Below are 27,402 nucleotides of genomic sequence, written 5' to 3' on the forward strand. Positions count from 1 at the left end.
TTTCCGGGAGATAAAAAACATTTTAATGTACAACTATAGCATTCATATACCTTAGCCTGGGGCAGGGGTTGGGAGTTAGGTAAGAAGGGATGCATTTAGTTTGCCCTGTCCCCAAAGAGGGGGTAAATACCTAAGCCGCTCTTCACTCCCAGCACAGACCGTCAGAAGCCCCAGGTATCAGGATGTAATGGTAGGGCTCATTCTGCTCCAAAACAGCTCAAACAACCTGCTCCCAGGAAGGCAAGCTTTCTGCTCCTTGGTCTCCTGCCTACCGTTAGGACACAATGTCCTTTGTCTGGCCAGGCATCTGTTGAAAGGCTGGATACAGGACAATGTACCCATCTTTCCATCTATAGCAACTATCCTAGGTCTCTGATACCCCATTTTGGAGCACCGTTGAAGTCAGTCTCTGGAGGTAGTGCTGACGCAGAGGGGGCAATTGAGAATAGAGCTCAAAGCCCTCCGGGAGTGTGGAATTGGGAAGCTTATAGTGGAGGAGGTGCTGCCGGAGACCCTGCAGAGAGGAGAGAAACCTTATGAAGTAGGTAATGAGATCCTGTTGTGGTCTCTGTCCCCCAAGATCCTCTAATATCCCACCCTCCTAATGGCCCTGACCCTACCTCATCTGCCAGCAGCCACGTTTTCTGCAGCATACTTCTGCGGGCAGCTTTTACCTCATCCTAGAAGCAGAACAGGGAGAGGTAGCACTGAGCCGAGGGCTGGTACCAACCACTGGCCTTGCTTGACCCTCACCTCTCCCCCAGCTGGCCCAGAGGCAGCTCCCTTCCTTCCTCTGAGGATGGAGATGTAACTTACTGAGCTCTGTGGGTCCTGAGAGAAGATGAAGCTATTGACATGAGCCACAGCCACAGCATAGAGCACGGGGCACCAATGTGGACGGAGCGCACCAGTGACCAGGGTCCGGAAGTAGAGCTGAAGGAGGGCCAGGTTGTCTTCGGGAGGCACTGTGTAACACTCCAGGGACACAGGCAACTGTGGCAGGGGAAAGGATGTGTTGAGGGGGAAGGTAGTAATGTATATACATCCACAAGGTGCATGGATAATAATCACATGAAACCAAATCATGAGGGCAGAGATCAGGTCCTAGACAGACATCTGTCCTTCTTCTAGCACAAGGATCAGGGTTCAAGACTACAGAGCAGATGTTGGGAAAAACTGGGAACTGAGAAGCAGCCATTAAAAAGAATGAAATTGGCCATGTGTGGTGGGCCACGCCTGTAATCCCAGCACTTTGGGAGGCTGAGGCAGGCCGATCACATGAAGTTAGGAGTTCAAGACCAGCCTGGCCAACATGGTGAAATGCCATCTCTACTGAAAATACAAAAATTAGCTGGGCATGATGGCGGATGCTTGTAGTCCCAGCTACTTCGGAGGCTGAGGCAGGGGAATCACTTGAACCCCAGGGTGTAGGTTGCAGTGAGCCGAGATCGTGCCACTGCACACCAGCCTGGGCGACAGCGCGAGACTCTGTCTCAAAAAAAAAAAAAAAATTAGCCAGGCATGGTGTTGTGTGCTTGTAATCCCAGCTACTCAGGAGGCTGAGGCAGGAGAATCGCTTGAACTTGGGAGCTGAAGGTTGCAGTGAGCCGAGATCAGGCCATTTTACTCCAGCCTGAGCAACAGAGCGAGACTATCTAAAAAAAAAAAAAAAGAAAGAAAGAAAAGAAAAACAAAATCTTAAAAACAAAACATAATAACTTTTTTTTTCTTTTAAATAGAGTCTCGTACTATTTCCAAGTCTGGAATGCAGTGGTGTGATCACAGCTCACTGGCAGCCTCAACCTCCTGCACTCCAGTGATCCTCCTGTCTCAGGCTCCTGGGTAACCGGGTCTACGGGCAAGTCACCAGGCCTGGCTAATTTTCAAATAACTTTTTGTAGAGATGGCGTCTAGCTATGTTGCCCAAGCTGGTCTGAAACTCTTGGCTTCAAGCAATCCTCCCGCCTTGGCCTCCCAAAATGTTGGATTACAGGCATGAGCCACCTCACCCAGGAAAAAAAAAACTTTTTTTTTTTTTCTTTTTTGAGACAGTTTCACTCTTGTTGCCCAGGCTGGAGTGCAGTGGCACGATCTGGGCTCACGGCAACCTCCACCTGCCGGGTTCAAGCGATTCTCCTGCCTCAGCCTCCAGAGTAGCTGAGATTACAGGCGCGCACCACCATGCCCAGCTAATTTTTTGTATTTTTTTTTTAGTAGAGACAGGGTTTCGCCATGTCGGCAAGGCTGTTCTTGAACTCGCCCTCAGATGATCTGCCCACCTCGGCCTCCCAGAGTGCTGGGATATACATTTAAGTCCTCAGCCTGATATCTGAGGCTCTCTCAGACTTCACTTATTTTTAGCCTTAAGTTCCCAACAGAAATCTCTCCTCCCTCCTTCTGCCCTTTGTCATGCTCCTTTTGCTTATGTTGTTCTGCTAGGAATCTCCTGCCTTTCTACCTCTTCACCAATTCAAACTCTACCCAACCTAAAGTGCCTGGGCCAATCCCCACTTCTTCCACAAAGCCCAATTTGATCTTTCCCTTCTCTGAATCCGGACAACACCTAGCATCTGAGTAATTCAGAACTATGCAGGTTTTCAGTAACTCTCTTATCTAGATTGTAGCACTGATGAGCAAGGAGCTATGCCTTATTAATAGTAATGAATACCCACCATATGCCAGATACCATGTTAAACCTTTTCTTTTTTGAGACAGGATCTTGCTCTGTCACCCAGGCTGGAGTGCAGTGGCGCAATCTCGGCTCACTGTAGCCTGCGCCTCCCGGGTTCAAGTGATTCTCCTGCCTCAGCCTCCCGAGTAGCTGGGACTACAGGCACCCCCAACCACACCCAGCTAAGTTTTATATTTTTAGTAGAAATGGGGTTTCACCATGTTGCCCAGGCTGGCCTCAAACTCCTGACCTCAGGTGATCCACCCACCTCGGCTTCCTAAAGTAATACAGTTACAGGTGTGAGCCACCACACCCAGCCCACATTAAGCCCTTTTCATTGATTCTCTTAATCCCCTCAAAGCCCCCAAGAGGTAAGATGAGGAAGCTGAGGTCTTCCAAAGCTCCTCAAGGCTCAGGACTGTCCCCGGGGCCCAGTGCAGGGGACCCTTGCAGGTCCTGCTGGACTGAAAAAGCACCTGGGTCAGAGGCAGGCTCAGAGCTCGCAAGGCTCCCACGTGTTCCCCAAAGAGAGCAAGGCGCAAGGTGACACTGAACCGACGCTGCAGGGGCAGGAGGACAAGGGCCCCAAAGAGGTGGTCCCCAAAAGAGACAGCCTCAAAATGGTCCAGGAAGTTGGCATAGAGGTCAGGGAAAGACGTCAGGCCAGGGAGTGGGCAGTCCAGGTTGAGGTTTGGCAAGATTTGAGGCTGACAGAGCTGGGCTAGGAGGGCTGCCACCAGACGCTGTACTGGGGACTCTCGGAACAGCTCACTGTCCACCAGGAACACACACATGAGCCGTGCCAGGCGGGCAGCAGGGGGCACAGCCCAGAGGGCCTGGGGGCGCCAGCTCTCCAAAACTAGCACCCACTGCAGGACCCGCGTGGCTGTGCCTACGGTGTCCATGGGAGAGAGTCCCGAGGGGGTGTCTGAAGCCCGGTGGTAGAGGTGAATCAGCGGCAGGAAGGGCCAGTCGGTGGGCAGCAGTGGCTCCGTAGGCACAGGCAGCAGCAGGGTTGGGACTCGCTGTAGCTCCCCTCGGTGCAGAGCCTGGGAGGCCAGCAGACTGGCTCGGGCTGGCAAGCAATGAGTCAGGTAGCAGCTGCGGATGCTGGGGAGGTCCTGGCAGGCCTGAGCTAGCAGAGTCCCTTGCCCACACCAAGGGACCTTGCTGCTTCCTAAAGACAGCTGGTCAGAGAAGTCAGCTGCCTCTGGACCCCCTGATGTTCTTTCCCTGTAATGGGACCCAAAAGCCAAAAATGAGGGCTGGAACCACAGCACCTGGAGGCTGTACCAGCTCTTTGGGACTTCCTGGAGGCTCCTAGGTCCAGACCTGTGCCTCTCTGCTCCCTTAACAACCTCCCACGCAGTGCTGTGTAGCAGTTAAGGGGATGCACGCTAGAGCCAGCTGCCTAGGTATGAGTTTACGTAACTTCTCTGAGCCTCAGTTTCCTCAGAGTAAAATAAGGATAATAATAGTATCTATCTCATGGTCCAAGTAAAATACTTAAAATGTTGATAAATACATAAGGGATTATCAGACGCAGAGTAAACACTGTAGCTGATGGCTATTACATGTGTGTAACTGATTTATATACCATTTTTCTAGCCATGCAGTTACACTGAAGTCCCACAATCCTTCTTGGGTGTGTTTAGCCTGATCCTCACTTCACTAATGAGGTAATGGAAGCTCAGAAGAATTAAGTGTCATCCATGGAAGAAAGAGAATTTAGGTCTCCTGGCTCCAAATTCAGGGCTGCTCTGTTAACAACCACAGCAGGCCGGGCATGGTGGCTCAAGCCTGTAATCCCAGCACTTTGGGAGGCCGAGGCGGGTGGATCACGAGGTCAGGAGATCGAGACCATCCTGGCTAACATGGTGAAACCCCGTCTCTACTAAAAAAATACAAAAAACTAGCCGGGCGAGGTGGCGGCCGCCTGTAGTCCCAGCTACTCGGGAGGCTGAGGCAGGAGAATGGCGTAAACCCGGGAGGCGGAGCTTGCAGTGAGCTGAGATCCAGCCACTGCACTCCAGCCTGGGCGGCAGAGCGAGACTCCGTCTCAAAAAAAAAAAAAAAAAAAAAAACAACCACAGCAGTGTCCAAAAGGGCCGAGTTGATGCCACCAACCAAGCACTTACGGGAGGAGCTCCAGCCGGAATATACAGCTCAGCAGCAGCTCATGGGCGAGGTACTCACTTCCAGGCAGCAGCCGGCTCAGCAGGGCCAAGGCCATACCATGATGGAGGGCAGCATGGGGGGCTGGCAGTGGCTGCAGTGCTGCCTGCAGACAGAAAAACAGGGAGCTATCTAGTGCGGGAGAAGGGGATGTGGCAGAGAGAAGCGAGGAAGAGGATAAAAGTGAGGCTGAAGGGCACAGGTCCAGGGCATGTCTGGAGGAAAGTGGGAGCTGCATGGCCTGGCAGAAGCAGGCTGGGGTCCACAGAAACAGGAGGGGGATAATGGGATGGGGGGTAGAACCTGTCAGACAGGGGGACCCACCGCTTTCTGGGCCAGAGTGAGTGCCAGGTACTGCAGGTGGTACTCGTGGCGCAGGGCCCACGCAGAGAAGGGTGTGAGGTGTGGGGCAGCCCCAGGAGCCACACACTGGAGGAAGTAATTCTGGAGTCCCGGAACAGCCAATATGGCAGCCAGCTGAGGAAAAGCAATTTTGTTCAGATACAGAAATTGACTCTGATGCCTTCTAGGGCTCCCCAGGTGGCTGCCGCTCTCTCCAGACTCAGGGAAATGAGTGCCAGGAGAAGGCCTCCCTTCCCCATGGGACACCCTCCGACTTTCTGTTTTTTTTGAGATGGAGTTTCGCTCTTGTTGCCCAGGCTGGAGTGCAGCTCACCACAACCTCCGCCTCCCAGGTTCAAGCCATTCTCCTGCCTCAGCCTCCAAGTAGCTGGGATTACAGGTATGCGCCACCACACCTGGCTAATTTTGTGTTTTTAGTAGAGACGGGGTTTCTTCATGTTGGTCAGGCTGATCTCGAACTCCTCACCTCAGGTGATCCGCCCGCCTCGGCCTCCCAAAGTGCTGGGATTACAGGCGTGAACCACCGCACCCATTCCACCCTCCCACTTTCTGATTCCTGCCATCTTGGCCCCTTGCCTGGCCCCTAACTAGGCACCCCACACTTACCTGGCCACACAGCCCCTTGTGGATCTGGGCGAGGGTATTGAGAAGAGAGAGGAGGGCAGTGAGGAAGGGGAAGGGTGAGGCTGAGCCAGCCAGACTGAGACTGGGGCAGCCTCCCGAGCAGCCCAGTGACACGAGGCTGGGGGGAGCTTCAGGGGCTGGCGCACAGGACAGCGGGTTGCAGAGAGGGGAGCAGTGCCTGTAGGTAAAGTGTAAAGAGCTGCTAGGTCTGTACCCAAGACTAACGGGGGGCCTGGCTGTGGAAGTCAATGCCCACACTCCTCAGAGCCCACCCCACTGCTGCCTGCTAGGGACTCGGGTTTCCCTTGGGCTGAGGGCCTGCACGCTGGGATGGACCAGGGAACTGGACCCAGGAATCCCACAAGGATGAAACTGTCTCCTCCCCTGACTCCCCCAGCTACCACACACAGTACATACCTAAGGGAATCCCATAGGCTGCCCAGGGCGGGCTGACTCAGCAATGGCAGCAACAGCTCCTCTGACAGGCGCTCCATGTCCTGCAGCCAATCCTCTGGGCACGAGCTCGGCTGGTGGACCAAGGAGTTCACTGAGCTGATGGCCCAGCCATTCATTCTCCTAGCCCCTTTGTACCCAGGCCAATGCCACCTTCCCAAGAGCCCAAAAGAGGCTTCTGCAGGCTGAGCCTTCTTAGGAGAGAAGGCCCCGATGTGTAGGGGGCATAAAGAGAGAGCACGCAGGCTACAGGAAGGCTGAGCTGCTGCGTGGGCTCTCTGGTCCCCACCAACATGGCTCCTGGGAAGCTCCACGGGGATATGGAGGTGAAAAGAGGAAGAAGGGTAGGAATTAAAAGGGAAGACAGTAAATGGGGAAGTAGGAGTGGAGAGATGGACACAGAGAGGGAGCAACAGGTGGAATGTAGCTGAAGGCAGGGTGCGGGGGCCTGGGAGATGGCCAGCAGGAGGCACTCACTTGCTGGCTCCAGGCCTGGTAGTAGGCACCCAGGAACAACAGGCAGGCAACAGACACTGGGCCCACGGCTCTCCATATCTCAGGTCTGGACAGCAACTTCAGGGTCTGCCTTAGACACAGCTCGACAAGAGGCTGGAGCCCAGACACCTGTGTCCAAGTGACTAAGGAAGGGGTGGCCGAGAGGCTCGCCTCAGCAGAATCACTACAAAAGTGCCAAAGGGGGCCACAGTGAGGATCTGGCTGCCTCACACCCCTCTGCACTCCAGTCACCCCAGCCCTGTGGAGGAGCCCTCCACCTGTCCTGTGGGTCCTGGCTATAAACTACCTGATGGTCTCAGCGGGGGTGCTGCCGGCTGCCAGAGTCAGCTGGGTGAGGAGAGTGAGCAGTGAGGCTATCCGCTGCATGGACAGGGGCTGAGGCGGGTGGGTGCTGAGCTCCTGTGGCACCACCTGCAAGGCCCGCATCAGCACTGGGTAGAGCTCCCTAGGGAAGAACAGGGACTGATTTTCACTGCATGAAAGCAGGTGAAGACATGAGACGTAGGTCACGGCCCTGACCCAGGGATCTGCAGTTTGGTAAAGGAGGATGAGGAAGAAGAGTGGGGCACTCTTGGAAGGCTCAACCCTAAAGAATGGAAAGGATGTAGTCCTTCAAGGTTGCCCCCAACAGGGAATGTAAATGTGATTTCACAGATACCAATGCTTTTTTTTTTTTTTTGAGACAGATTCTCTCTCTGTCGCCCAGGCTGGAGTGCAGTGGAGTGATGGAGTGATCTCGGCTCACTGCAGCCTCTGCCTCCCAGCTTAAACCGAGTCTCCTGCCTCAACCTTCTGAGTAGCTGGGACTACAGGCATGCACCACCACACCTGGCTAATTTTTGTATTTTTAGTAGAGACGGGATTTCACCATATTGGCCAGGCTGGTCTCGAACTCCTGACCTCGTGATCCGCCTACCTTGGCATCCCAAAGTGCTGCGATTACAGGCGTGAGCCACCGTGCCCGGCCAATGCTTTTGAGCATAGAATACGGTTAACCCAGGTTTGTCCCCCTCTTCCCTGGCTGGGCCTGACTCCTAAGCCTTTTCACATCTGGCAGAAATCCTCCCCCTCATTCTTATCCTTTCTCCAAGCTTCGGACCTTGAGCAAGGCTGAGGTGTTTGATCTGGCTGGAAGAACAGAACTGAAGGTATCTAGGGGGAGCCTACCCACTGCCTCTCCTCACCTGTAAAGGTCACCGCCCTGGCCATAGGAGGCAGCCACAGCCCACAGACGGAGGGCCTCGGTGCTCAGCGTCTCAGCTTCCTCTGGGGGCAAGGCCAGTTCTTGGGGAGCCTCAGCTATGAAGCGGCACAGGCGGCTCCGGAGATCAAAGCTGCTCAACTGGAAATGGGCACAGTCTGGGGATCAGGGTCCGCTGTGCATCTTAAGTCCAGCTACTCTCAGCTGGACAGAGTGTGGCTTAACTCAATCCTGACCCAGGCCCCTCTGGTGCCACAGTCATATCTCATCCATAAATAAATAAAATTTAAATAAATATTATTTATTTAAATTCTCAATTTTATTATTTTTTATCATTTATTATTATTATTATTATTATTTTGAGATGGAGTCTTGCTGTGTTGCCCAGGCTGGAGTGCAGTGGTGCGATCTTGGCTCACCACAACCTCCGCCTCCCAGGTTCAAGCAATTCTCCTGCCTCAGCCTCCTGAGTAGCTGGGACTAGAGGCGCATGCCACCATGCCCGGCTAATTTTTGTATTTTTAGTAGAGATGGGTTTTCACTATGTTGGCCAGGCTGGTCTCGAACTGCTGACCCTGTGATCTACCCACCTTGGCCTCCCAAAGTATTGGGATTACAGGTGTGAGCCATTGCACACGGCCCCTACTATTTTTTTTTAAACAGAGTCTTATTTTCCCACCCAGGCTGGAATGCAGTGGCATGATCTTGGCTCATTCCAGCCTCCATCTCCCAGGTTCAAGCAATTCTCCTGCCTCAGCCTCCCAAGTAGCTGGGACTACAGGCACGCACCACCACACCCGGCTAATTTTTGTACTTTTAGTAGAGACGGGGTTTTGCCATGTTGGCCAGGCTGGTCTCAAACTCCTAACCTCAAGTGATCCACCACCTTGACCTCCCGAAGTGCTGAGATTACACACGTGAACCACCACACCTGGCCAGTAGTAGTATTTTTGAGACAGGGTCTCACCCTGTTGCCCAGGCTGTAGTGCAGTGGTTGGTGCAATCATAGCCCACTGCAGCCTCCACCTCCCAGCTCAAGTGATGCTTCTACCTCAGCATATCGAGCAGCTGAGACTACAGGCATGTGCTACCACATCTAGCTAATTTTTTGTTTTTGTTTTTTATAGAGACAGAGTCTATGTTGCCCAAGCTGGCCCCTGAATTCCTGGCCTCAAGTGATCCTCCTGCCTTGGCCTCCCAAAGTGCTGGGATTCAAGCCTGAGCCACTACACCTCGCCCTCCCTCTTTTTAGCAAGGTTTGCTGGGCACCTTCTCTAGGGCTACTTGGCTATAGGTGATGAGTGCCTATGTGCATGAGGCCCTGATCTGGGTCTAGGGAACAGGGAGACCTCCTATCACATCATGAGACCACAGTACCCCTATATGATGCACCAGGCTCCAGTCAACAGGTTCATGCCTAGTGGTTTCTGTCGCATTTCTAAAGCAACTGGATCAGAGAGGAAGAAGATGGCAAGAGCTGGCCACCCAGAGTTCAGGAGCCATGTTTAGCTCCCAACCTAACCCTGTCCCATGCATTCCCCCATCCCTCGCCCTATGTCCTGCTCACCAGCCGGGCAGCAATATTCCTCCCAGCTGAGGCCAGGACACGAAGTAGTTTCATGGCAGTAGCACAGGGTACTTTGTATAGACTAGGGGTAGGCCCTGCCCCCACAGGAGACCAGCTGGTGGGCAAGAACTCTCCAACTACGGTCTCTATCAGCCGAGGGCACTCCAGGACCTATGGGAGACAGGAGGAGGAAGGGAGGCAGGGAGGCTGTGGGTCAAGACAAGGCCCAGCTAGGCTTTGTGCCCATTCCCTGCTCCCTTCTCACCCTTGTGGCTGACTCCAGGGAATGCCGGGCCAGGCGGATGAGCACAGCCAGGATGTCAAGGACCACAGCAGGTCCTGGGTAGGTCACCTCTAGCAAGTAGCGCAGCCGAGGCAGCAGGCTGGTAGCCAGGAGCCCCTGGGAGTTGGAGAGAGAAACCCACTGACAAATGCAGCTGGGCCCCGGGCACTGATGACCCCTCTTTCCAGCATGTGCTCGTCCCCTGGGCCATGGGATGGGAAAGAAGCTATCCCTTTACCTTGATGACATCATGTCGGGCCAGGTCAGGTGGAGGCTGGCTTTCTTCTTCAGGGCTTTTCCTTTTTGCTTTTTCTGCTGGGCATTCTTCATCCTCGTCCTCATCCTCCTTGTCCTCCTGGCTGGGCATCAGAGGGAACGTCAAAGCTCCGTGGTACCAAGAGAAGGCGCTGTCGAGGAGCTCCTGCCAGAGGAAAGGGAGTTGCGGGGGCGATGCCGAAGGGGCCAGGAAATGGATCCAGGAGTAGAGAGGATGTCCCCCCAACAAAAACAGAAAGGCAAGGCTCCTGGGCTTTGGGGCCTTTAGGAGATGAGGGAGGCGCCTGCCATCCCATTCTACATCATGCCTGCAAAGCCTTAGCAATGGGGCCATGCCCAGTAATAGGAATATGGACCCTGGCACCTCCAAGCCCAAGCCTCATTCCTATCCCTGTAGTACCTCATCTCCAGGAGCCACCAGCAGAGCCCGAAGAGCACGGATGGCGGTTGCAATGACCCCATCTACTCTGTCATCCAAGGAGAAGCGCAGTAGGAAGAGGAAACCAGCATCCAAAAGGAGGCTTAAGACACTGCCTGCTAGCCGGTCCCCAAACTCACCAGCCTGGGCCTGGGGGCAGGAGGATAAAACCTTGCTGAAGATGCTGACGTTATCTAGAGGCTTTGCCCTAATCCTTCGTTTGCCCCACTGTGATCCTAGGTTGTTAAAAGCACAGAGCTGGCTAGTCAGCCAGAGTGAAAAGGGCAGGAGATGGGGAAGTCTGAGGCTGTGGGGTGAAGGGTAGGGTGGGCAGGACCAGGCTGTCAATCTACTCACCCTGCTGATGACCTGGGCCAACACATGCAGTGCCAGTGCTCTCTGCTGGGACACCTGGCTGCGGGTCAGGTGGAACAGCTCCTGTAGGGAGTACCCCGCTCTCTGGGGCAGGGACAAGAAGTCAGAAGCAGCCAGGATACAGCACAGTGCCCCCAAAACACCAAGCAAGGTATCACAGGAAAGACAAAGATAAATAAGTGAAATCTGCCCTGCTTTCCATGGAGCCTCAAGCCAGTAAAGATAAGACTTGCATACAAGTAACCATGCCATAAAGCAGATGCAAAGGAACATGGTAACTATGTTTAATTTGCAACCAGCAGACAGGAGAAAGAGAGAAGGGGACTTGGAAAATTGAACTGGTCTCTGGATGGGTAGAGCTTCAGTGGCCTGTCATGGAGCAAAAAGCAAAGGCATTCCCTGGAGCGAGTGGAGTCCTGGAGGGCCCTGAGCACAGGAGGTATGTGGGGAAAAGCCAACAGAGTGGTGCAGCAGGAAGTGAAGGAGGCAGAGCAGCAGGGTCAGCAGGGACAGAAGGTGGAAGGAATGTCTTGCCCAGCTGAGACCAGGACCTTATTCTGCGAGCAGAGGGAAGCTGGAAAACTTCTGGAGGCAAGGCATGGCCTGAGCTGGGCCAGGAGAAATCAGCATGGCCGCCCCGTGAGGCATGGAATGGCAGGGGGTGGAGAATGGAGGGCATGGAGAGCAAGCAGAGGAAGCAAGGCCACAGTGTAGGAGGCATCATGAGGCAGTGACAGAAGATCGGTAAATTCTAGCAACTGACCAGAATGTGGGGAGAGGATCAAGATTTTGAACCTAAGAAACTGAATGCCATGCCTGTAATCCTAGCACTTTGGGAGGCCGAGGCAGGCAGATCACGAGCTCAGATTAAGACCATCCTGGCTAATGCAGTGAAACCCCATCTCTACTAAAAATACAAAAATTAGCTGGATGTGGTGGCGGGCGCCTGTAATCCCAGCCAGTCCGGAGGCTGAAGCAGGAGAATGGCTTGAACCCAGGAGGCAGAGGTTGCAGCGAGCTGAGGTCGTGCCACTGCCCTCCAGCCTGGGCCAGAGCAAGATTCCATCTCCAAACAAAAGAAACTGAATGCACGGCAAGGGCATGAACTAGAACGGGGCACAAAGAAGGTCAAAGGCAGTTGACCAGAGATCCTTTTCCACAGGGTCGTTAAAAGAGCTGCTCTGTCCTCTCTAGTCCCATGTCTTACCTCTGCCTCCTCTCCATGGTGGTGCAGACCCAGGTGGGTGGGCAGGTCCACGTCAGGGGCCAGTAGTTCTCCCTGAAGACTGAATCGAGCCTGCATCCTCTAATGGGAAGACAAAGAGGACTGTGATCTGGGGGCACCAGCAACCTTCACACACCCACTCCCCACCTTTAATCCCAGGCCTTTCAGGACTTAGGTACTGACTCTACTTCTAACCAGAAATGGGGCTTATCTGGCCTTGGGGGCCAGGCAGAGTGATGGGAAAGGTGGGTGAGAGCAAAGGAGAGATGCTTCTCAGGCTCTGGGCAATAGAAAGGCCTGAGTTCTGAGGGCAAAAGCAGCAGCTCCTCTCCTGCCCCATCTCACCCTCCCCTTATAGGCCAGCAGCCCCTCCTCACCTCCTGTGTCTGCTGCCGCCGGAGAGGGGGCAAGTCCTGGGTCCAGTGCAGCTTCTCCAGCTCGACAGTGTCCATGTGCAGCCATTCTTTCTGAGGGGTCATGGGCAGTGCCAGAGCTGGGGAGACACAGCATGATAGTATTCCCCAAAGGGCTCAGCTCACTACCCACAGGGGTCCCCACTATCACCCAGCAGCTGCCATATCCACTTCTGTTCCAGGATCTGCCAGCTTCTACCCTCAGTTATGGCTAAATGGCATGGCCCAGGGACTGGAACTCCTGGGGCTGGGGTGAAAATCTCAAATATGACAGACACACTCCATCCTGGGCTCCAGCCCCTTGCTGACCCCCAGGATTTGTTGGGAAAGGAGAGAGAAGGAGGAGGAGAAGGAAGAAAGAGAAAGAAAGGTGAAAAAGAGGAAGAAGGAGGACCACATACATTGGGAGGGCACCACTCTCCACTCTCCAGTACCAGCCCTTAAAGGAGCAGGAGAGTAGGGGGGACAAGGAGGAGGCAGCTATACTGCTCCTGGGAGGCAGGATACAGAAACAAATCCCACAGCATTTTCCTCCTTCACGCCTACCCCCACCCAACCTGCTCAGCTGGCCTGGAGCTCCTTCGGGGGCATGAGGTTCCTGGCTGTCATAATTCAATTTCTTCTTTTGCTAATCACTAATGAAATAATCTAGTTTCTGGGAAATGAGTGCTTCCACTGGCCTCTCTGCTTCTGGTCTGGCATGTTCATAAGACATTTGTCAGATTCTGCCTCTCCCATTACCCTGGCCCTGCCATCTTCCCCCCAACACTGTGAGCAGAGAGAGAAAGAACAGTGGGATGGACAGAGCCGGAGCTGGGGCAGCTACAGCAAGGGCAGGAAGACAGTCTGCCAGGAGGGGGTGGGGTGGGATTCAGCCATCATGCATTGCTGCCCGTTAAAAGGCAAGGCGGGGAAGGAGCAGTAACAGGACAAGAAAACAGGAAGCATGTGCAGGAAGAAGACATGCATCAGCAATGAAGACTGACTTGAAGCCAATAATGAGGATTAATGTTAGATGTCCGAAAGCACAGAAGCTTCTCTCTTCTCTCATTTGCCAGGCCTAGGAGAAGGGAAAATTTCCCCTACTTTTATCCACCAAAGTATGACCCCGCCTCCTGCAAACCTGGGGCTTCTTGCTCCAGCTTGTCTCCCTTCCTGGGCTCACTGGCAAAAGCTGACATGAGGGGTTTCTCCTTGGTGACATTAGCAGAGGGTCCTCCTGGCCTCTGCTCCTCAGAGGCCTTCTCTCCTGTTTGCTCTTGGGTGCGGCTGTGAGATCTCAAGAAAGCAACCAAGCTGGGGTCTAGAGGCGAAGGTAGAGGGGAGAGTGAGTGAGGGCAAATCCTCCCTGGCCTCCTACAGACCTACAACCTGCTGAATATTGCCTGTCTGTGGGTGCCAAGGACTAGGACAAGCTGCTTCCCAGCCTGGGCCTGAGCCTTCTGTGTGCTCCTGTGGCCCATCAAAGACCCAGCCTTCTCACACCTGTGGGGTAACTAGGCCCACCTGCCCACCTTTCCCTCTATCCCTGGTAGTCCCCTAGCCCAGGTTCCTAAACCCTGTGCTTGGTTTCAGGTCACAGTTCCAACGTAAGTGGCTGTAGAATAAGTTAATGTTGACTAGGGCCAACTCTTAGCTAATTTATTTATGCACACATACTTACACATATATATAATATATATATATATTATATTTTTTTTTTTTTTTTTTTGAGACGGAGTCTCGCTGTTGCCCAGGCTGGAGTGCAGTGGCGCGATCTTGGCTCACTGCAAGCTCCGCCTCCCAGGTTCACACCATTCTCCTGCCTCAGCCTCCCAAGTAGCTGGGACTACAGGTGCCCGCCACCACGCCTGGCTAATTTTTTTGTATTTCAGTAGAGACGGGGTTTCACCATGTTAGCCAGGATGATCTCAATCTCCTGACCTTGTGATCCGCCCACCTCGGTCTCCAAAAGTGCTGGGATTACAGGCTTGAGCCACAATGCCCAGCCTTTTTTTTTTTTTTGGAGATGGAGTCTTGCTCTGTTGCCCAGGCTGGAATGCAGTGGCGTGATCTCGGCTCACTGTAACCTTGCCTCCTGGGTTCAAGTGATTCTCCTGTCTCAGCCTCCTGAGTAGCTGGGATTAAAAGTACCCACCACCACACCTGGCTAATTTTTGTATTTTTAGTAGAGTCAGGGTTTCACCATGTTGGTCAGGCTTTATATATATATTTTTAAAGAGATAGGGTCTTGCTCTGTTACCCATGCTGGAGTGCAGTAGCACAACTGTAGCTCACCACAGCCTCAAACTCCTGGGCTCAAGCAATCCTCCTGCCTCAGCCTCCCAAGTAACTGGGACTACAGGCATGCGCCACTACACCTGGCTAATTTTTTTTTTTTTTGAGATCGAGTCTTGCTCTGTCACCCAGGCTGGAGTGCAGTGGCACGATCTTGGCTCGCTGCAACCTCCGCTTCCTGGGTTCAAGCTATTCTCCTGCCTCAGCCTCCCGAGTAGCTGGGACTACAGGCACGTGCCACCACACCCAGCTAACTTTTGAATTTTTAGTAGAGACAGGGTTTTACCCTGCTGGCCAGGATAGTCTCAATCTCTTGATCTTTTGATCTGCCCACCTCGGCCTCCCAAAGTGCTGGGATTACAGGCGTGAGCCTCCGTACCTGGCTGTAATTTATTATATCTTTATTTTTTGTAGAGATGGGTTATCACGATGTTGCCCAAGCTGGTCTTGAACTCCTGGCCTCAAGTGATCCTCTAACCTCAACCTCCCAAAGTGCTGGGATTACAGGTGCAAGGCACCATTCTGAGCCCTAACATGTATTATACTCCATAGAAGTACTAGTATACAGAGGGTAACAAGATTGACTGAGTACCTGGTATTTTGGTGAACAGACACTAGCAGGGAGGTATAGCGTAGTATAGTATCACAGAGTAGAAGAGACTATAGATATACAGGAGTATAGCTATAATAAAGCATAGTGTACACTATACCGGGGTAGTACAGTTATACATAGCACAGTGGTTAAAAGCAGGGCCTCGGCCGGGCGCGGTGGCTTACGCCTGTAATTGCATCACTTCAGGAGGCCAAGGCAGATGGGTCGCTTGAGGTCAGGAGTTCAAAACCAGTCTGGCCAATATGGTGTCTGTCTCTACTAAAAATACAAAAAAATTAGCTGGGTGTGGTGGTGCACATCTGTAATCCCAGCTACTCGGGAGACTGAGGCAGGAGAATCGCTTGAACTCAGGAGGCAGAGGTTGCAGTGAGCTGAGATCGTGCCACTGCACTCCAGCCTGGGCAACAGAGGGAGACTCCATCTCAAAACAACAACAACAACAAAAACACAGGGCCTATGAGACCAGATAGACCGGGGTTTAAATCCTGTGCTCCTTATCAGCTATGTGACCTGGGTAAAATTTCTTTTAAATTCTAGGCCTCAGTTTTTTTTCGTAAGTAAAATGGGGTTAATACCACCTACCTCAAAGGACAAGTTTAAGGACAGAACAGAATAACGTGTTAAAGGCCAGGCACGGGGGCTGATGCCTGTAATCCCAGTACTTTGGGAGGCTTGGGTGGGTGAATCACTTGACACCAGGAGTTTGAAACTATCCTGGCCAACATGGCGAGACCCCATCTCTCCTAAAAATAAAAAAACTAGCCGAGCATGGTGGCACACACCTCTAATCCTAGCTGTTGAAAAGGCTGAGGCACAAGAATCACTTGAACCTGGGAGGCAGAGGTTGCCGTGAGCTGAGATAGTGCCACTGCACTCCAGCCTGGGTGACAGAGCGAGACTCTGAAAAAAACAACAACAAAAACCAGCCTGTGCAATATAGTAAGACCTCATCTCTACAAAAACCTTAAAAAAATTAGCTGGGGGCCAGGCATGGTGGCTCACGCCTTCCAGCACTTTGGGAGGCACTTTGATCCACCTGAGGTCAAGAGTTCAAGACCAGCCTGGCCAACACAGGGAAACTCCGTCTCTACTAAAAATACAAAAAATTAGTCAGGCATGGTGGTGGTCGCCTGTAATCCCAGCTACTTCGGAGGCTGAGACAGGAGAATCGCTTGAACCTGGGAGGCAGAGGTTGCAATGAACAGAGATTGCGCCATTGCACTCCAGCCTGGGCAAGAAGAGCTAAAATCTGTTTAAAAAAAAAAAAAAAAAACACTGGGCACAGTGACACACGTCTGTAATCCTAGCACTTTGGCAGGCCAAGGTGAATGGATCACCTGAGGTCAGGAGTTTGACACCAGCCTGGCCAACATGGTGAAACCCCGTCTCTACTAAAAATACAAAAATTAGTTGGGCGTGGTGGTGGGCGCCTGTAATCCCAGATACTCAGGAGGCTGAGGCAGGAGAATCACTTGAACCCAGGAGGCAGAGGTTGTAATGAGCCTAGATTGTGCCATTGCACTCCAACCTGGGCAACAAGAGTAAAAACTCCATCTCAAAAAAAATTTTTTTTAATTAAAAAAAAAAAAAAAAAAAATGGCCGGGCATGGTGGCTCATGCCTGTAATCCCAGAACTTTGGAAGGCCAAGGCGGGTGGATCACCTGAGGTCGGGAGTTCAAGACCAGCCTGACCAACATAGAGAAGCCCCACCTCTACTAAAAATACAAAAAATCAGCCAGGTGTGGTGGCAAATGCCTGTAATCCCAGCCACTCAAGGGGCTGAGGTAGGAGAATCTCTTGAACCTGGGAGGCGGAGGTTGTGATGAGGTGAGATCACACCACTACACTTCAGCCTGGGCAACAAGAGTGAAACTCTTGTCTCAAAAAAAAAAATTAGCTGGGTGTGGTGGTGTGCGCCTGTAGTCCCAGCTACACGGGAGGCTGAAGTAGGAAGATTGCTTGAGCTGTGGAGGTGGAGGTTGCAGTGAGCCTGGGTGACAGAGCAAGACCATCTCAAAAAAAAAAAAAAAAAAAGCATTCAAGTACTCAGCACAGTGCCCAGAACTCACAGTAGGCCTTGCTCAATAAGTGGTATTCCCCTCCTAGCCTGGTCTCAGCACGAAAGTCAGGCACCCATACCAAGCTGGGCCAGCAACTGCTGCTGTTCCTGCAGGATCTCCTCAGGAGCCATGGCCTGCAGTCTTGCTATGTTCTCTTCATGGATAGTCTGGGCTTCCTGCTCAGCTTCTTGATCCCCGAGCCCCTTCCCTGTGACCAGATTGGGTCCCTGAAAGCTGTGGCTGCTCCCAGGAAGCTGGCAGCCCTGGTCCCTAGGAGTGGGCGCCTCACAGGTCACGGCACCTGGAAGAAAGGTATGATCATGTTCATTGCTCTGTCCTCCATGGCTCTAACTGGGTTTTCTGGCCTTCTTCTATAAGCCTATTAGCCCTGGAGACAGGTATAGACCCAAGCTTTCCTCAGACAGAGTGGAGAGACCCCACTGGGTCTGGCACTGGGACTCCAGGTGGCTTCTCCACTCACCGCTTCCCTAGTACTTACATGAAAAGGTTTTCCTCAGAAACACCCTAATTTCTGACTCTTCTCTTCGATATCTAGGCAGCCATCTGTAGCCAGGGGCCTGCTCCCAGCTGTTCAGCTAATAATTTGCATCATTAAAGGAATCTTGGCCAACACATTCATTTTACAGTCTCTGCCAGACACTTCTGCCCTATTCCCTTTCTCTTAGGATTGCATAATGGCTTGCCCCACTCCCAGCACCTGAGACCCGGATATGGACCCAAGTCTCCCATACCTAGTATTCTCAGACTACTTGAGATGGCTCAAATGCATCTCCCATTTGAGGCAGGAAGATATGTCTTCAAAAATGACCCCATGACTGTGTCTTTTAAAAGGGCCAAGCCCAATCCTCTTCAACCCCAGCTCACCCTCTGGTGGTTCCAGGTTGGGCACCACTTCCCCAACTGATGGGACCCTGGCTTCAGCTATCCTCCTTGCTGCAATTTCCTGGGCAAAAATGCTTCTCTTACCAGATGTTGCTGATTTCCCCTGCGGGGCAAAAAGAAAACCCAGGTTACTGATGCTCTTTATCCCACTTTCCTCTCAACCTCTTTATATCAAGGCCTCTGGAACAAAGAGATAAAAGGGGCTTTGCTCAATTTCCAGGGATCACAACCCTAGTTCTCAGAAAAAGGAGAGGTCTATAGGAATAAAGGTCTTAGAATCTCACAGACTTGGGTTGAAGTTCTGGCTCTTCTACCTATTAGGTGTGTGGTGTTGGACAAGTTATTTATCTCTTTGGGGTCTCCGTTTCCTCATCTGAAAAATGGGAACAAGGAATCCTCATCCCCAAGGTATCATCATGATACCTGCCTTATAAGTTTGTTATGAAGATTAAAAGAAGTAATGGGTATGAAGTGCTTAGTATAGTCCTGCTTTGTAAATGAAATTGCTTATCATCACTAAACTACCTGCCTGAAGAAGATGCACTGTGAGACTCACCTGTCTGTCTCCTAAGCACCACCTAAGCTTACCCTTCCCTACCTGTGTGTCCCGCGAGCGATGGAACACAGCAGGGAAAGCAACGCCACTGGGCATAGGCAGATTCACAGTCACTGAACTTGTATCTCGTTCCTGTAGCAACAAAGCACAAAGTTGTAAAGCACAATGGAGAGACTTCCCTCAGCTGGACCCTATCCTATTAGCCCAGTTCTGAACGATGAGAACCTCACTCTGGGGGGTTGTGGACCCTCCTCCCTTCAGGGCAGAGTGATTCTAACCCAGCCCCCAACCTGACCTCAGGGGGTAAAAGTCTACCTTTCTGAAGCACCCTCCACTCATAAGGCTCACCCGCCCCGAGCATCCAATATCCCTGTTGCCCTGGAACATCTTATCCTACTCAGCCGGAGTGAGACGCACAATAATCTTAGTCAAGACAGCAGTGATGTGCTGATCATGTCTCCTCAGCTTCTCTTCTGGGTCCTCATCCTCAGGCAGGGGGTGGCCAGGGCTGGACCTGGCTCTCTTCGGGGGAGAAGGGACCAAAGCTGGGGGCAAATCTGGGAGGTCTGAGAAAGAAAAGATCCCAAACATGAGTATACGCACACACTAGGAAGATTCTGCAGGCTAGGGAAGAAAGACAGCTGCCATGGGGCCCTGGCTCAAGCCGTGTCATCTTGGGTAAGATATTTAACCTCTTTGAGCCTCAGTTTCTTCCTATGTAAAATGGGGCTGAAGCAACAGAGGCTATGCAGTGTCTGAAATAATAATGATGTGTCTGAATCCAACCACATCATGAAGAGGAAGGGGCCCAAAGCTGTACCCTCTCTACTTCTCAGCCTCACACCCCCGGGCACTCACTGTCCAACATCACCACATCCCGATGGTCCTGGAGCAGAGGCCGGTCTGAGTTGGCATCACTACTGCCCCTATTTCCTCTCTTCACCAACTGCACCGCCGGGGTGCACCAGCGGCGAGAAACTGACTCTGGAAGCGCAGCAGGTCCATCTCGGACTCCCCTGGCTTTGGTCGCGACAGCATCTTGCTGCTCCAGCTGCCTCCCCAGTACGACTCTCTCCAGCAGTGTCTCTGTGCGGGGATTCCCTCTTATTCATCCCTAAGAGCAAGAAAGAATATGGGCCCTCTGCAACTGAACCCTGATTCTCTTTATTGGGCATCAGTGAAGATCTTCTTTATCCTTGGATTCACATGAATTCATTCCTCCTCATTCATACCTTATTGCCATTCCGTCTTCAGCCCTCCCTGATGTCATCAGCCTAGCAACAACATTTATAGCCAACTTAGGTTGTTTATAATCTATGGGTGATAAAACTCTCAGGAACAACCAGCAGGAGACCTGAGGAAAATGTCATCAAGGGTCGGGCAGATATGTGTCATAATGGGGGGTGATGATTCTGTATCTAACTGGAGAGAACATACCTTGGCCTAAAGGTATGCAAATTATTAAAAACCTTGGGCTGTAAAATATCAATGTAAAAAACATTTGTGGCCAGGCACAGTTGCTCACGCCTGTAATCCCAGCACTTTGTGAGGCCGAGGCGGGTGGGTCACCTAAGGCCAGGAGTTTGAGACCAGCCTGGTCAACATGGTGAAAAATACAAAAAATTAGCCGGGTGTTGTGGTGGGTGCCCATAAGGCTGAGGCAGGAGAATCGCTTGAACCTGGGAGACGGAGGCTGCCGTGAGCGGAGATCGCACCATTGCACTCCAGCCTGGGCAACAAGAGTGAAACTCTGTCTCAAAAAAAAAAAAAAGTATGTCTATGCACTAGCAAAGAACATGCAGAAAATGGAATTAAGAAAACAACTGAATTTACAATAGCATCAAAAAGAATAAAATGCTTTAGAATAAATTTAACCAAAAAAGTACAAGACTTGTCCATTGAAAACTACTGAATTAAAGAACTAAACAAATGGGGCCAGGCATAGTGACTTATGCCCGTAATCTCAGCACTTTGGGAGGCTGAGGCAGGAGGATTGCTTGAAGCCAGGAGTTCAAGATGAACCTGAGCAACAAAGCCAGACCATCATGTCTCTACAAAAACTAATAACAGTAAGAATAAAGACCTAAACAAATGGAAAGACATCCCATGTTCATGAATTAGAAGACTTAATACTCCCCAAATCTATAATTCAATATAATCTTTTTTTTTTTAAGGGACAAGATCGGCAGCGAACAGTGGTTCACGCCTGTAATCCCAGCACTTGGGGAGGCCAACTCGGGCAGATCATGAGGTCAGGAGATCGAGACCATCCTGGCTAACACAGTGAAACCCCGTCTCTACTAAAAATACAAAAAATTAGCTGGGTGCGGTGGCGGGCACCTGTAGTCCCAGCTACTTGGGAGGCTGAGGCAGGAGAATGGCATGAACCCAGGAGGCGGAGCTTGCAGTGAGCTGAGATCGTGCCACACTCCAGTCTGGGCTACAGAGCCAGACTCCATCTCAAAAATAAATAAATAAATAAATAAATAAATCAACAAATCAGCAATCAAACATTTGTTTTGTATCATGATAAAATATGCACATTTCTATTTTTCTCTATATACTATAAATTTATATACTTTTTAAACTTGTGATTTGTTATGTTAGATTTACAGATTTATATGGATAGTATGAACAGTTTCCATATATAGTCTTCACCCAGCTTCTCCAAATGTTAAGACTTTACATAATCATGGCACAAAGGAAAAAAAAAAAAATTAACATAGAGACATTACACTTATTTGTCAATAAAAGGAATGAAGTTCTCATGCACAAACATTGAAAACATTACACTAAGTGAAAGAAGCTATATGACTCAGAAACATTTTATTTCGTGAAAAGAAAGAAAGAAGCTAGCCAGAAAGGGCCTCATATTGTATGATTCTGTTCATATGGAATGTCCAAAATAGGCAAATCCATAGAGACAGAAAGTAGATTAGTAATTGCCAAGGGCTAGGAGAGCTGGAGGGAAATGGGAATTGACAGCTAATGGGTATGGAGTGTCTTTTTGGAGTAATGAAAATGTTCAACCTTGTGAATATACTAAAAGCCATGAATTGTAAACTTTATTTATTTATTGTGACAGGGTCTGGCTCTGTCACCCAGGCTGGAGTGCAGTAGCATGATCTTGGCTCACTGCAACCTCCACCTCCTGGGCTTAAGCCATCCTCCCACCGCAGTCTCCCAAAAAGCTAGGACTACAGATGTACCACCACAGTCAGCTATTTTTTTTTTTTTTTTTTTTGAGAGACAGAGTTTTGCTCTTGTTGCCTAGGCTGGAGTGCAATGGCACGATCTTGGCCCACCGCAAACTCTGCCTCCCAGGTTCAAGCGATTCTCCTGCCTCAGCCTCCTGAGTAGCTGGGATTACAGGTGCCCACTACCACAGCTGGCTAATTTTTGCCGTTTTGCAGTAGAGACGGGGTTTTACCATGTTGGTCAGGCTGATCTCGAACTCCTGACCTCATGATCCACCCACCTCGGCCTCCCAAAGTGCTGGGATTACAGATGTGAGCCACTGCACCCTGCAATTTTTGTGTTTTTTATAGAGACAGGGTTTCACCATGTTGTCCAGGATGGTCTCAATCTCTGGGCTCAAGACATCTGCCCACCTCGGGCTCCCAAAGTGCTGGGATTACAGGCCTGAGTCACTGCCCCGGCCTGTAAACTTTTAAAATGATGAATTCTGGCCAGGCTCAGTAGCTTACATTGGTAATCCCAGCACTTTGGGAGGCTGAGGCAGGTGGATCACAAGGTCAGGCATTCAAGACCAGCCTGACCAACACGGTAAAACCCCGTCTCTACTAAAAATACAAAAAAGAATTATCTGGGCGTGGTGGCATGTACCTGTAATCCCAGCTACTTAGGAGGCTGAGGCAGGAGAATCACTTGAACCTGGGAGGTAGAGGCTGCGTTAAGCCAAGATCGCACCACTGCACTCCAGCCTGGACGACAGAGTGAGACTCGTCTCAAAATAATAATAATAATAATATTAAAATGAAATGATGAATTCTGTGATATATAAACTATATCTCAATTATAAAACAAAAAACACTAGACTGGCCAAAGATGCCTGCAAGCTGGCTGGCTAGTTTTGGAACCCCTGAGCTAGATGCTGGTAATAATAAAAATATTGTTATAGTTAACACTTATTGAGCACTTAGTATGCACCACATACTGTTCTCTAAGCACTTTTTCCATATTCATTCATTTAATCCTCATAACAGCCTATGAGGTAGGTTACTACTATTATTCACATTTTACAGCTGAGAAAAGAAGAGTGCTGAGAAGTTAAGTATTTGCCCAAGGTCTCAGAGTAAGTGCTAGGATGAGGATTCAATCCCAGTCAGTCCATGCTCTTACTCTCTCTGTTCTACTGCCTAGTGCTGTGGGTGCCTGGGTGTCCTGGAAGTCTGGAATAGTGAGGCAGATGGGGAAGAACTATCAAGAATCTCCTGAAGAGCAAAGGCTGGAACTACACTAAGCTTTCTCAACAGGGACTATTGATCTTTACGGCTGGATCATTCTTTGCTGTGGGAAGCTGTCTTGTGCACTGTAGGATGTTTAGTGGCATTCCTGACTTTTACCCACTAGATGCCATCAGCAAACCTCCTCCCCCAGTTGTGACAAGCAAAAATGTCTCCAGACATTGCCAAATGTCACCTCAGAAAAAAATCACCCCTAGTTGAAAATCACTGAACCAGAACTTGAAGGATGAGATAGGCCTCCAGCCAGAAGGGATAGCTGGGCAAAGGTATAGAAGCAGGGAATAGGGCCGGGCACAGTGGCTCACGCCTGTTATCCCAGCACTTTGAGGCTGAGCGGGGTGGATCACTTGAGGTCAGGAGTTCAAGACCAGCCTTGCCAACATGGTGAAACGCCATCTCTACTAAAAACACAAAAAAATCAGGCAGGCGTGGTGGCATGTGCCTGCAGTCCCAGCTACTTGGGAGGCTGAGGCAGGAGAATGGTTTGAACCCAGGAGGCGAAGGTTGCAGTGAGCAAAGATTGCACCACTGCACTCCAGCTTGGGTGACAGAGCTAGACTCTATCTCGAAAAAAAAAAAAAAAAAGAAAAAAGAAGCAGGGAATAAATATGGTACATGGGAGAACATGATGAAGTTGACCACCTCCTAAAAGTTGAAGAAGGGTGAGATGGAGAGGTAGACAAGCTAGATAGCTGGGACTAACAATAGAACTGAATGAAGGCTGGGTGCGGTGGTTCACGCCTGTAATCCCAGCACTTTGGGAGGCCAAGGCGGGCGGAGCACGAGGTCAGGAGATCGAGACCATCCTGGCTAACACGGTGAAACCCCATCTCTACTAAAAATACAAAAAATTAGCCAGCCGTGGTGGCGCACGCCTGTAGTCCCAGCTACTCGTGAGGCTGAGGGAGGAGAATGGCGTAAACCCGGGAGGCGGAGGTTGCAGTGAGCCGAGATCGTGCCATTGCACTCCAGCCTGGAGACAGAGCATGAGACTCTTTCTCAAAAAAAAAAAAAAAAAAAAAGTGCTGAATGACACATTTCCTTACTTTTTCTTCATCTACTTCTAAGCAAGATCAGATCTAATAACTAGGCCAGCACTGGAAACACCTCCCAACACAGGGGTTGGGGGTAGGCTAAAAGGGGTAGAAATGGTGAAACAATTTCATGTAATCCCAGCTACTCGGGAACCTGAGGCAGGAGAATCACTTGAACCCAGGAGGTGGAGGTTGCAGTGTGCTGAGATCGTGCTATTGCACTCCAGTCTGGGCAACAAGAGTGAGAGTCTGTCTCAGAAAAAAAAAAAAAAGCATAGGTAACTTGCCTAATTTTGCACATTTAGTGCATTTAGTGTGATGGTGTGACTTTACAAACATTATCAAAAACATTTTTTGCGAGTTTACTCTGGGCAGAGAGGTGTACAAGGGGCTGTAAATATAAAGAAATGGGGGTAAAATCCAGTCCCTGGGTTCAAGGGGCTTACTGGGGAGACAGAGACCATGCTGAAATACTGGGTCTTTTAATAATTTCTCACTTCATTATCTCTCTTTGCCCACATAAGTCTAGATATTCCAAAGGTTTACAGTTAAAATGATGTCTCCAAGATTGTAAAGGTCTTCCTCTGGTCAATGATGTACCCAAATTTGGGGTGAGAGAATATGGTAAACACGCATATACATTTACAAGGCAGTACATCCCAGTGATCAAATTAATCACACACAAGATCACTGCTACAGGATTTCAGAGGTGGGAAAAATCCCTAAAGGTTAAAAATAGAGCTCAATATTGAAGGCGAAAACTTAGATAAGCAGAGAACTGAAGGAAGTGGATGAAGTGAGCAAAGACCTGTCTACAAAATTTCATCTTAAATTTGGCATAGAACTTGTATTAAGTACTGTTTGTAGCATGACAACAGCAAAGTACACAGATATGTCTTTTCCTGGGTGGTAGGTAAACGGTATGAAAATGGACTGCCTGTGTTCAAATCCAGGTTCTACAATTTACTAACTGTGTAAGATTAAGCAAGGTATTTTACTGAAGTTACTGTGCTTGTTTCCTCATCTGTAACAAGAAGATAATTGTACCTACCTCTTGAATTAATTATATATATGTAAGAAGATTAGAACAGAGTCTTATACATGAAAGGACACAAACGCCAGTTATGGTTATTATTTATACAGCCAAATTAACCATATCTAATTAACCATATCTAATTGTTGGGCAGTCCGGCCAACAAACAAGGAAAAAGTCTCCTACCCCAGTGCCTACCCAAAGGCGCTAAGGAAGGCTGAACTAGATGAAGTGAGAATCCATGGTATGTTAACAATTCACTCCTGTAAGATTCTGCATAAGCAGAAACAATTCCTCCTACTTATCCATGGATTCATGTGACCCCAAAGCAAAGTCCAGCTCACTTCACAGGGTGCACCATACCTACATCACAAAGAGCTAGGGGGGTTATGGGCACCAGTTGTGGAATCAATAGGCCAGAAGTCAAATACCAGTTCCACTACTTACTAAATGCACTAAATGTGCGAAATTAAGCAAGTTACCTATTTTTTTTCTTTTTTTGAGATGGACTCTCCCTCTTGTTGCCCAGGCTGGAGTGCAATAGCACGATCTCGGAACACTGCAACCTCCGCCTCCTGGGTTCAAGTGAGTCTCCTGCCTCAGGCTCCCAAGTAGCTGGGATTACAGGCGTCTGCCACCACGCCCGGCTAATTTTTTGTATTTTTTTTAGTAGAGACGTGGTTTCATCATGTTGGCCAGGCTGGTCTCGAACTCCTGACCTCAGGTGATCCGCCCGCCTCAGCCTCCCAAAGTGCTGGAATTACAGGCGTGAGCCACCGTGCCCGGCCTCTATGCTGACTCAAGTCACGTTTCCACAACTGTAAAATGTGAGTAACAGGTCCTATATAATAGGAAATATGTGAGGATTTAAATGACTATGCACGCAAAGCGCCTAGCCCAGTGCCTGTTACTTACATAAATAAACCTCAGTAACAATTCTTTTAGTCCTAAGTAAAGCCACCAGTGTATTTCTCCACAAACTCCAGAACAGATTTGTCCAGAACCAATCCGTGCTAGAAGTGATAACATTGGCCGGGCGCGGTGGCTCAAGCCTGTAATCCTAGAGTAATGCCTAAAGAGTAACTCGTAAAAAAAGTAGTCCTAACAACGGACCTCTGGGTTTATCTTGGCCTCTGAGGAGTCTCTGGGCTCTTACATTGCAGCCTATCCTACAGAGCCAGGATCCAATCCCGAGTCGGGACGCGTGACTAGCCCCTACCGCTGTGGTCAAGGGTTCTAGTTAAGCCTCCTGGACCACCCAACTCTGCAATGAGTAATCACCGAGTCTCAGCTTTTGCCGCCCCTTGAAGGGCCGTGCCCGAGATCTATGCACTGAGGAGGCCACAGTTGCTCCCTTACAGACCAAAGGCCCTCAGGCAGGTTCCAGCAAAGAAATTGGACACGCTACCCTGGGTCCTCCGCCCAGATCACCTGAAATCCGTCCCTTCATCCCCGCCACCTACGTGATCCAGGCCTGTCTGGGCGCCGCCATCTTGCCCCGCAGAAGTAGCGTTTCCGCCGCCGCCAGATTCCAGCTTCCGCCCCTCAGCCCAGCCCCGCCTCTCCCGGGCTTAGCTCGAAGCATTCTGGGCTTTGCTTGTTCAGCGTGGCGGACTGGTGAGCGCAGTGCTGCACGGCTGCCAGTTTATTACCCCCACGTAAGCTCTATACCATCACCCAGAACACACATCCTTTTTATTTTTTATTTTGAGACAGAGTCTTGCTCTGTCGCCCAGGCTGAGTGCTGTGGCGCAATCTCGGCTCACTGCAACCTCCGCCTCCCAGGCTCAAGCGATTCTTGTGCCTCAGCCTCCCGAATAGCTAGGATTACAGGTGCCTGCCACCACGTCTGGCTAATTTTTGTATTTTTAGTAGACA

At 50.5% G+C, this 27,402-nt stretch overlaps 1 protein-coding gene across 1 annotated transcript; it reads right to left on the minus strand.

The window, feature by feature from the left end:
- Window positions 1-27,083, minus strand: RPAP1 (RNA polymerase II associated protein 1). The gene is given in 26 exon segments (XM_033190485.1): window positions 1-514; window positions 621-680; window positions 817-993; window positions 3,148-3,904; window positions 4,810-4,952; window positions 5,171-5,323; window positions 5,816-6,011; window positions 6,251-6,360; window positions 6,764-6,965; window positions 7,089-7,247; window positions 7,987-8,144; window positions 9,571-9,741; window positions 9,836-9,970; window positions 10,092-10,274; window positions 10,530-10,697; window positions 10,905-11,006; window positions 12,130-12,228; window positions 12,525-12,640; window positions 13,684-13,863; window positions 17,591-17,812; window positions 18,397-18,517; window positions 19,013-19,102; window positions 19,388-19,536; window positions 19,829-19,930; window positions 19,933-20,084; window positions 26,988-27,083. Coding segments are annotated over 25 exon segments (4,179 nt in total). The 5' UTR covers window positions 20,009-20,084; window positions 26,988-27,083; the 3' UTR covers window positions 1-364.
- Window positions 27,084-27,402: the final 319 nt, after the last annotated feature.

The sequence above is a fragment of the Trachypithecus francoisi genome, unplaced genomic scaffold (genome assembly GCF_009764315.1).
Source record: "Trachypithecus francoisi isolate TF-2019V2 unplaced genomic scaffold, Tfra_2.0 Lachesis_group3, whole genome shotgun sequence".
Lineage (NCBI taxonomy): Eukaryota > Metazoa > Chordata > Mammalia > Primates > Cercopithecidae > Trachypithecus > Trachypithecus francoisi.